The 11,015-nt window shown below is 40.8% G+C and overlaps 1 protein-coding gene across 2 annotated transcripts; it reads left to right on the forward strand.

The window, feature by feature from the left end:
• Positions 1–1,561: 1,561 nt before the first annotated feature.
• On the forward strand, positions 1,562–10,828 carry LOC115242561 (serine/threonine-protein kinase mTOR). Of its 2 annotated transcripts, none has more exons than XM_029818951.1 (7): positions 1,562–1,923; positions 2,005–8,313; positions 8,429–8,571; positions 8,653–8,793; positions 8,907–9,537; positions 9,859–10,039; positions 10,418–10,828. In XM_029818951.1, the coding sequence occupies exons 2-7, from the start codon at positions 2,016–2,018 to the stop codon at positions 10,431–10,433; spliced, it is 7,410 nt and encodes a 2,469-aa protein (XP_029674811.1). In that variant the 5' UTR covers positions 1,562–1,923; positions 2,005–2,015; the 3' UTR covers positions 10,434–10,828. The 2 variants fall into 2 exon arrangements, with proteins under 2 accessions (XP_029674811.1, XP_029674812.1); XM_029818952.1 differs by having other exon boundaries at positions 8,907–9,531.
• Positions 10,829–11,015: the final 187 nt, after the last annotated feature.

Here is an 11,015-nt window from a genome sequence, read left to right on the forward strand (position 1 = left end):
TGAAACTTACGTTTACGTAACATTTTTGCTGTTATTAATTTAAAAAATCAGGATTAAACGATGAAACAGATCATAAAATAGACCAAAATATTACAAGATTTTATGTTTAATAAGACAATAATTCTTTATTCATTCAATAAAGGTTCCTATCATACGTTTCAATTGCGATAATACAATCAACTTGTCATGATTCGAGAAATTTTGGATTATTTTTTAATATTTACAATTTCTTAATCATTTTTTGTGGGTCTTATAAATAATAAAATATTTGCAAATATAGAGAATGTTACCATAGTTGGACCTTCCTTTTCGTGTGCAGCTGTTACAAAGTTAAAAAGAAAGTTAAAAGTTAAAAAACTGTTAAAAAGTTTATTAAGCGGTATCCATGACCTGCACTTATTGGTATCAAGCCTTGTGTCCACGATGCTAGAACTCGGTCCGAGATCTCGGTCCGAGAAACGTGTAGCCAATAAAATTGCCGTTTTTCCGTAAAAGCTGCAAATTGATTGGCTACACATTTCTCGGTCCGAGAATTCGGATTGAGTTCTAGATTCTAGCATCGTGGACACAAGGCTTGATACCAATAAGTGCAGGTCATGGATACCGCTTAATAAACTTTTTAACAGTTTTTTAACTTTTAACTTTCTTCTTAACTTTGTAACAGCTGCACACGAAAAGGAAGGTCCAACTATGGTAACATTCTCTATATTTGCAAATATTTTATTTATAAGACCCACAAAAAATGATTAAGAAATTGTAAATATTAAAAAATAATCCAAAATTTCTCGAATCATGACAAGTTGATTGTATTATCGCAATTGAAACATATGATAGGAATTTTTATTGAATGAATAAAGAATTATTGTCTTATTAAACATAAAATCTTGTAATATTTTGGTCTATTTTATGATCTGTTTCATCGTTTAATCCTGATTTTTTAAATTAATAACAGCAAAAATGTTACGTAAACATAAGTTTCAGTTTACAGTCTTACATAGACCGTGGTTTTAGTCAAACTCATTTGAATTTCCTACGCTCGGAGGCAAATTGCCGGGTAAGATGGCAGCGTCCATTTAAGGACGCTTTTGAGTCCTAAGAACAAAGGCGAACGGCAATCCAGATATATAGATCAGTGGTTTAATCGCTCTCAGAGCGATTAATGACGTCCTTGCATCGTTTCTGCCAATAAAAGGCTTGAATTCACAGTAAAATATAGTAATTAATTGAACCGGATTGGGTTAACCCGTTCATTCGAAAACTCTATGAGTTAACCTAAAAATGGCGGAACCAATCAGAGTAGAGAACAGTATCCGCTCCACTCTCCCTTGATTCTGTCTAAGTTGTGGTCAAATGGAACGCTCCCTATTGAGATTCTGCTAGTGATTTTGAACAAAAATAACGGTTGCGTTCAGCAGAGAAAACCGCTTAGTAGCAATCGAATGTGATTGGTTCTTACTTTTAAAACCAACGAATCAACGTCGAGTGTTGACAAGACGATAACTAAGCGCTTTCTCCGCTAAACGCGGCCAACGGCTACAGATTTCCAATATTGGCAGTGGATTTCAGAACACAGGCATATTGTGGTTTGCTGTGATCATATGATTGTATTGCGTTTAATTGTGACGAAGTGATATGAAAATCTAATGAAAGAAAAATTATGTTTAATTTAATGCGAAGACGCGTGTTGTCTTATTTGTTATACGAATGAAAATTAAGAAACTCGATATGAAAAGTAAGAGACACGAGCTGTGAACGGAATAATTAGAGAGAGATCAAAGAGTGATCACACGCACATGTTTATATAGAGTTTAATTAGTTATGTGTATGTGCGGATAAAAGTACATTATAAAACTTCTCTTATCCGGAGAAAATAAAGCATTGCTAGTTACAATGCTATGCCACAAGAAATTTATATAATGTCAAGTAAGTAATCCAAATTATATATAATTCTTTCGTTAGTTTGCCGCAAACAGGGTATCGAATAATCGAATTTTGCTTTTTAAGGTACTTGATAAATGAGAGAGAGAGAGAGAATTTCTAATGAAATCAAAAGTGTTATGTTTTACACCTTGATTTATACATCCAATATTAAAATGTCGAATATAGTAATGCAACAATTTGTCCAACGACTAAAGTCAAGAAATGAGGAGGCACGTAACAAAGCTGCGCGCGACTTGTGCCTATACGTCAAGAGAGAACTACGAGAAGCATCGCAGGAGGAGATTACAGCTTTTATGGATGAATTTAATCATCACATATTTGAAATGGTATCTGCCTCCGATATAAATGAGAAGAAGGGTGGTATATTAGCCATAGTTTGCCTTATAGGAGCAGACGTAGGTAATTTTAATACACGAACGGTACGATTTGCCAATTATCTTAGAAACTTGATACCTTCCAATGATGTGGGCGTTATGCAATTAGCCGCGAAAACTGTCGGAAAGTTAGCGTTAGTTTCAGGCACTTATACAGCCGAGTATGTCGAGTTTGAAGTGAAACGTGCCTTTGAATGGCTTGGCGCAGACAGGCACGATGGTAGAAGACATGCTGCCGTGCTTGTGCTGAGAGAACTCGCTGTCTCTGTGCCAACATACTTTTTTCAACAAGTTACACCGTTTTTTGAATTGATATTTAACGCTATACATGATCCTAAGCCCGCTATACGAGAGGGCGCTGTGGAAGCTTTGAGAGCAGCGCTGGTAGTCACTGCTCAGAGGGAAACTGCGAAACAAATGCACAAGTCTCAATGGTACAAACAATGCTACGACGAAGTAGTAGATGGATTTGAAGAGATTCATACGAAGGAGAGAGGCATTAACAGAGACGATAGGATACATGGCTCGTTATTGGTACTAAACGAGTTGCTGAGATGTAGCAACGTTCAATGGGAAAGAAACTATGAGGCTTTAATGGAGAGACTAAACGGTTCTACGCAAAATGAAAATGATATCCTTTCTTTGATGCCACGCTTGAAGACAACGATAGTGTCTAAGTGGGCTAGGTGCACTCAGAATACTTCTACATCCCAACACATATTATATCCAGCACATGAATCAACTGTTTGCAGATGTTTAATGCAAGAGAGATTGGATGATATGTACAACGACATTATGAATCAGAAGCTATCTAGAAATCCACACATTCAACATGCTCTTATGATGTTGTTGCCGAGACTTGCCGCATTTAACAAGGAGAAATTTATAAGAGATCATCTGAAAGAGTCCTTGGCGTATCTTCTGCTGATCTTGCGCAGTCGCGAGAAGGATCGCTATGCTGCTTTCACGTCAATTGGTTTTATAGCCGTAGCAGTGGAGGACGCAATAAATCCGTATCTACCGAAGATAATGGAAGTGATCAAAAGTCTGCTCCCGTCTAAGGAAACGCCGAGCAAAAAACGTACTTCCCTAGAACCCGCGGTATTTGTTTGCATCACTCTGCTCGGTCATGCAGTTAAACAGGTCATAGCTTCCGACGTTAGGGATCTATTGGAGCCCATGTTTCAAACTGGCTTGAGCCCGATTTTGACCACGGCGCTCAGAGAACTGGCGCACAGCATCCCGTCTCTGCAGGTAGATATATCTCAAGGTCTCTTGCGAATGTTATCTCAGGTTTTGATGCAGAAACCGTTGAGACATCCTGGAGCTCCGTGGACGGTGACCAGTCCCAATTCCGCGGCGGATGACGTCTCGTCGACGGTACTCGCGCTAAAGACTCTAGGCACATTCAACTTCGATAATAATCCGCTGTTACAATTTGTAAAGAGATGCGCGGATCATTTTTTAACATCGGAACAAGCGGAGGTTCGATTAGAGGCTGTGAAAACGTGTTCCAGATTATTGAGATTGACGCTGAATCAGTCTGGTCCTACGGTAATCACTACCGTCTCGACTGTTCTTGGTAAATTGCTAGTAGTAGGAATAACAGACACGGATCCCGACGTTCGACTGTGGGTATTGGCATCGTTGGACGATTCCTTCGATGTTCAATTGGCGCAAGCGGAGAACTTATCCGCGCTATTCATCGCTATGAACGATGAGATGTTTGAGATAAGAGAACTGGCGGTTCGTACCGTCGGACGACTTAGCACGTTGAATCCCGCTTACGTCATGCCATCATTGAGAAAGACTCTAGTGCAGTTTCTCACGGAATTAGAACACTCGGGAATGGGCCGTAACAAAGAGCAAGCTGCCCGAATGTTGGATCACCTAGTCGTCACCGCGCCGAGACTCGTTCGACCATATATGGAACCGATCCTGAAAGTTCTTGTTCCAAAATTAAAGGAATCCGATCCGAACCCTGGAGTAATATTGGCCGTTCTGCGTGCGATCGGTGATCTAGCGGAAGTCAACGGTGCCGAAATGCAACAATGGATGCCCGAGCTTTCGTCGATATTGCTAGAAATGTTGGTAGATGCTAGCTCGCCCGAGAAAAGAGGCGTGGCATTGTGGGTCTTTGGTCAGTTGGTTGGTAGTACCGGTCATGTAGTAAAACCGTACATGCAATATCCGACCTTGCTGGACGTTCTTATCAATTTCCTCAAGACCGAACAACAACCAATTATCAGGAGAGAGACTATCCGAGTACTCGGATTATTGGGTGCGTTGGATCCGTACAAACACAAGATGAATCTCGGACAGATTGACTGCCAGTTAGATACGCTCAGTTCGATGGCGGATACCAAGAGCGACGTGGAGAATACTCAGGACTTGACCACCAGCGAAATGCTGGTGAATATGTCGCCGTCCACGTTGGAGGAGTTTTATCCGGCGATCGCTATCACGACGCTCATGCGAATTATTCGCGAACCGACCTTGTCCCAACATCATACTATGGTAGTACAAGCGGTGACCTTCATATTCAAGAGTCTTGGGATAAAATGCGTGCCGTACATTTCGCAAGTGATGCCGAGCTTCCTGAACGTCGTGCATATGGCGGATATAAATTTTCGAGAATTTCTGTTTCAACAGTTGGCCGTTCTCATTGCGATCGTGAAGCAACATATACGAAATTACTTGGACGATATATTCACCTTGATCAAAGAATTCTGGACCGTGAATAGCCCGTTGCAGACTACATTGATACTCCTAGTCGAACAGATTGCAGTGGCCCTTGGTGCAGAGTTCAAAATCTACCTCCCGCAACTGATGCCCCCGATATTGAGAGTACTGACACACGACACCAGCAAAGATCGTGCAGTGACGGTGAAGTTGCTTCTGGCATTACAGACATTTGGAAATAATCTGGACAATTATCTGCATCTTGTTCTACCGCCGATCGTGAAGTTATTTTACGCGAATGATTGTCCGATAGCCGTGAATAAGGTCGCTCTCGAGACAGTCGATCTCTTGGCAGATACGCTGGATTTCACGGATTTTGCGTCGCGAATCGTTCACACTTTAGTACGTACGTTAGATCAATGTCCAGAGCTGAGGAATACGGCTATGGACACGCTCTGCGCTGTCGTGATGCAATTGGGCAAGAAATATCAAATTTTTATCGTGTTGGTACAGAAGGTTATGACAAAGCATAAGATTGTCAATTCCCGATATGATGTTTTAGTAGACAAGATCCTCACCGACACGACTGCGACGGACGGTGAAGATTTCTTACTGATGAGACTGCGACACTCTCGCAATAAGAATCGCGACCTCTCCTTGACGCCCTCGGAGACGACTACAATCAAGAAATTGCATGTGTCGGCTTCTAACTTGCAGAAAGCATGGACAGCGACACGACGAGTATCCAAGGACGATTGGCTTGAGTGGCTGCGATGCTTTTCCATTGGTCTGCTCAAAGAGTCCCCATCTCCGGCTCTGAGATCTTGCTGGGCGTTAGCGCAGACATACGCCGTGTTACCGCGGGATCTATTCAACGCAGCCTTTGTCTCGTGCTGGACTGAATTAAACGAGAATTACCGGACAGAACTGATACAGACCCTGCATCAAGCATTAATGGTTCCCGATTTGCCCACCGAAGTGACGCAGACCATCTTGAACTTGGCTGAATTCATGGAGCACTGCGATAAAGGCCCATTGCCGTTGGATAACAAGATTCTGGGAGACACGGCGATGCATTGTCGCGCATACGCTAAAGCATTACATTATAAGGAAGACGAGTTTCATAAAAGCAGAAGCAGTAACATATTCGAGTCCCTGATCTCCATCAATAACAAGCTTCAACAAAAGGAGGCAGCTGAAGGCTTGCTGGAATATGTGATGAACCAACACAATCAACAGGATCTCAAAGTACAGATACGCTGGTACGAGAAGCTTCACAACTGGGACAAGGCGCTGCAACTATACCAGGAACGTCTAGAGAGCGATTCTGCGGATGTGGAGTCTATCTTGGGTGAGATGCGTTGTCTGGAAGCTCTCGGCGAGTGGGGCCAACTGCACGAGGTCGCTACGAAACAATGGTCGTCGAATCAATGCGACGACATCAAACAAAGAATGTCGAGGATGGCGGCGGCCGCGGCGTGGGGTTTGGGTCAATGGGAAAGTATGCAGAAGTATGTCTCACTGATACCAAAGGATACTCAAGACGGGGCATTTTACAGAGCGGTTTTAGCGATTCACGACGAACAATATAACGTCGCGCATCAACTCATCGACAGCGCGAGAGATCTGTTAGATACCGAGCTGACCGCCATGGCTGGCGAGAGCTATCAACGAGCGTACAATGCTATGGTGGAGGTACAAAAGTTGGCGGAATTGGAGGAAGTGATACAATTTAAGCTAGTACCCGAACGCAGAACGGCCATCAAGGCTATGTGGTGGGAAAGACTTCAAGGTGGACAGAGAATAGTGGAAGACTGGCAGAAGATCATACAGGTGCATACATTAGTGGTCTCGCCGCAGGATGACATGTACACGTGGCTCAAGTACGCCAGTCTCTGCCGAAAGAGCGGCAGCTTGATGCTGTGTCACAAAACATTGGTGATGTTGATGGGTATGGATCCGTCCTTGACTCCGGATCAACCATTACCGACCACTCATCCCCAGGTGACTTTTGCTTACTGCAAGCATCTGTGGGTCGCGAATAAACGCGAGGAGGCTTACGGTCAATTGCAGCGATTTGTGCAAACTTATTCAAATCCGACGACGGCGGCAGTAACGACGAATCAAGACGACGAGAAGCAGCACGACAGTAAAAAGAGAGTGCTCGCCAGGTGCTTTCTCAAGCTCGGCGAGTGGCTGGAAGCCTTGCAAGGCATAAACGAGCGTTCTATTCCCGCGGTATTATCTTACTACGCTGCGGCGACGGAACACGATCCTACATGGTACAAAGCGTGGCACGCCTTCGCCTATACCAATTATGAAACCGTACTGTTCTACAAGCATCAACAGGGCAACGATTCCACGCCTGCGGAAGCAGTTGTACCCGGGAACGGAACGCGCAATAATCTTTCGCAATATATATCTCAGTTTACTGTGCCAGCTGTGGAAGGATTTTTCAGATCCATCAACTTGTCGGATGGCAATTCGCTGCAAGACACCCTTCGTCTGCTGACACTTTGGTTCGATTACGGTCAATGCCCGGAAGTGTATGACGCCGTCGTCGAAGGTATAAGATTGATAGAAATAAACACTTGGCTACAAGTGATACCACAACTCATAGCCAGGATCGATACACCTAGGGCCTTGGTTGGCCGTTGCATACACCATCTTCTTATAGATATAGGAAAAACGCATCCTCAGGCTCTGATTTATCCATTGACGGTAGCTTCGAAGAGCGCCAGTCATGCGAGGAAGACCGCGGCTAATAAAATTTTGAAAAGCATGTGCGAACACAGCCCAACGTTGGTACAACAAGCCATGATGGCGAGCGACGAGCTTATCAGGGTCGCGATTTTGTGGCATGAATTATGGCACGAAGGTTTGGAGGAGGCCAGTAGATTGTATTTTGGCGAAAGAAATGTTAGAGGCATGTTCGACACGCTGGAGCCGTTGCACGCTATGCTGGAAAGGGGGCCACAAACTTTAAAAGAGACTTCCTTCAATCAAGCTTATGGAAGAGACTTGATGGAAGCGCAAGAATGGTGTCATAGATATAAAGCGTCACGAAACGTTCGAGATTTGAATCAAGCCTGGGATTTGTACTATCACGTGTTTCGAAGGATATCCCGACAACTGCCGCAATTGACCAGTTTAGAATTGCAATACGTTAGCCCGAAATTGCTTCTCTGTCGAGACTTGGAGTTAGCTGTACCAGGAAGTTACAGTCCTGGCCAACCTATAGTGAGAATAGCTAGTATTCATAGCTCTATGCAAGTGATAACCAGTAAACAGAGACCAAGGAAATTATGTATTAAAGGTTGGTTTTATGATTTAAAATTAAATTATAATGGAAAAAAAATATATATATATTTTTTTTATTATTATTAAAACGATTTAGATAATATTAATCTAATTTAATGTATATTTTCTAGGTAGCAACGGTAAGGATTATATGTTCCTATTAAAAGGTCACGAAGATCTAAGACAAGATGAGAGGGTGATGCAATTATTTGGTCTAGTCAACACCCTTTTGTTGCACGATCCGGATACTTTCCGAAGAAATCTTACTATTCAGGTAAATTTAGTTTGCAATTGACATAAGTATAAATGTATTGCAAATTGCAAAAATTTTATATCAATCGGATTATATGTTTAGAGATACGCTGTGATTCCATTATCTACAAACAGTGGATTAATTGGTTGGGTACCATATTGCGATACACTTCACACTCTTATTAGAGATTATAGGGAAAAGAAGAAGATATTACTCAATATCGAACACAGGATAATGTTACGAGTAAGTTGACAAGTTTTTTAAACTTTACAATTATACATTTTAAAAAATCTATCATGCGTAAAATATATACAAATATATATTTTATATTTGTGCTATAACTTTTATGTTTCTAGATGGCACCTGACTATGATCATCTCATGCTCATGCAGAAAGTCGAGGTGTTCGAACACGCGCTCGAACATACACATGGAGACGATCTGGCGCGTCTTTTGTGGCTAAAGTCGCCATCGAGTGAGATATGGTTTGATCGCAGGACAAATTATACGCGCTCTTTAGCCGTGATGTCTATGGTGGGATACATACTTGGTCTCGGCGATCGTCATCCTTCTAATCTAATGTTGGATCGTCTCAGCGGTAAAATATTACACATCGACTTTGGGGATTGCTTCGAGGTGGCGATGACGCGAGAGAAGTTTCCGGAGAAAATACCGTTCCGTCTGACGCGAATGCTGATCAACGCGATGGAAGTGACCGGTATCGAGGGAACATACAGAAGGACCTGCGAATCCGTGATGTCTGTACTGCATCGGAACAAGGATAGTCTAATGGCAGTCCTGGAGGCATTTGTGTACGATCCTCTTCTTAATTGGAGATTGATGGACAACGCAGTACCCAAGGGTAAACGATCGGACGCCCAGAGTATGAGCGCTAGCAGCAGCCAGGAACAGGGCGATATGCTCGATTCTCTTACTGCCACGTTACCAAAGAAGGGTGTACCGTGTAGCATTGAAAACGGAGGTAAAGGTAAATGCATTTTTTAACTCCCATTAATGTAGCATTGTGTCAGATGATAAAGTTATTAAATTCATTGTTTTCAAACCTACACGAATGCTTATTCATATATTTTTATGCTTATTCATATATAATAATATATAAAGATATTAATAAAAGTTTATCTCTCAAAACATCAACAAAGAATGACGTGTACATTTATAAAAATCTTTTCAATTATAATTGACTTAAAAATTCAAGTGATATTACAAATTAAATTAATTGAAAAACAATTATCATACATGTCAGCCTTTCCCAAGCATTTGTGTGCAAGCTTTGCTTTCAATGTTCCAGCTGATAATAATCAACCAGAAGCATTAAATAAGAAAGCCCTGACAATTATAACCAGAGTCAGAGACAAATTAACAGGACGCGATTTTTCGCACGAGGAAACTCTCAGCGTTCGACGACAAGTCGATCTACTAATTCAGCAGGCTACAAATAATGAAAACCTTTGTCAATGTTACATTGGATGGTGCGTAATTATTTATTGCTATATATTATAGAAAAAACATGTATACATGTTTAGTAATTTTTACATATATGTATTACAGATATTTTTATTATATTTACAACATATGCATTTTGTTTGGTATTATATATATTAACAATTTGCTCAGACTTTGATTTTATCTAAAGAGAATTTTATATATATATAACAAATTTAAGAAATTATTATAGACTCTCGAGTGAAATTCACAAATTTAAATAATCATGGGCTAGTAAGAGCCAGACGCAGATGGTAATGCGTCAGTTTCATAGAAAAATAAGTTTTCTATGAAACTAATTATGTGCACAGGGTTCGATTCCCAATTCAATGACTTCGCCCCGATAATACTACATATTGTTACAGGTGTCCATTTTGGTAAAAGTGAGACGAAGCTCTAGTCAAGATGAAGTCTCATATGTAAGCAATTATCCGCTTTTGTAATTAAAACTTTACAAAGTTATTGGTTAGGTTTAATTTGATAATAATCGTATGGGTTGTATATATATATATATAATAATTATTATATGATTTATATGTAATAAAGTAACGATCGCAGGTATAGCAAATACATATTAGCGCGTATCATGTATGTATGTATGTAACTTTGGTTAATTAATAATAATCTTATCAAATTACTTTTTCTTTTTAAACTTTACAGTATACATAATGTTATATAATATTTTTGTTTCACTGTTACACATTGTATATCACATTTTAAACAATTGACAAATATGTCATTGTAAATAATACTTCCGCATCGATTAATTCCATCGAGTAATGCGTCAGTTTCATAGAAAAATAAGTTTTCTATGAAACTAATTATGTGCACAGGGTTCGATTCCCAATTCAATGACTTCGCCCCGATATTTTTCTCGCTTTCGTTTCTCCAGGGGGAGGTTATTATAAATCTCAAATTGAGATTAATTTACACTTGATATAAGACCAAGTAAATGTTTCATGC

The sequence above is a fragment of the Formica exsecta genome, unplaced genomic scaffold, assembly GCF_003651465.1.
Source record: "Formica exsecta isolate Colony F162 unplaced genomic scaffold, ASM365146v1 scaffold613, whole genome shotgun sequence".
NCBI lineage: Eukaryota > Metazoa > Arthropoda > Insecta > Hymenoptera > Formicidae > Formica > Formica exsecta.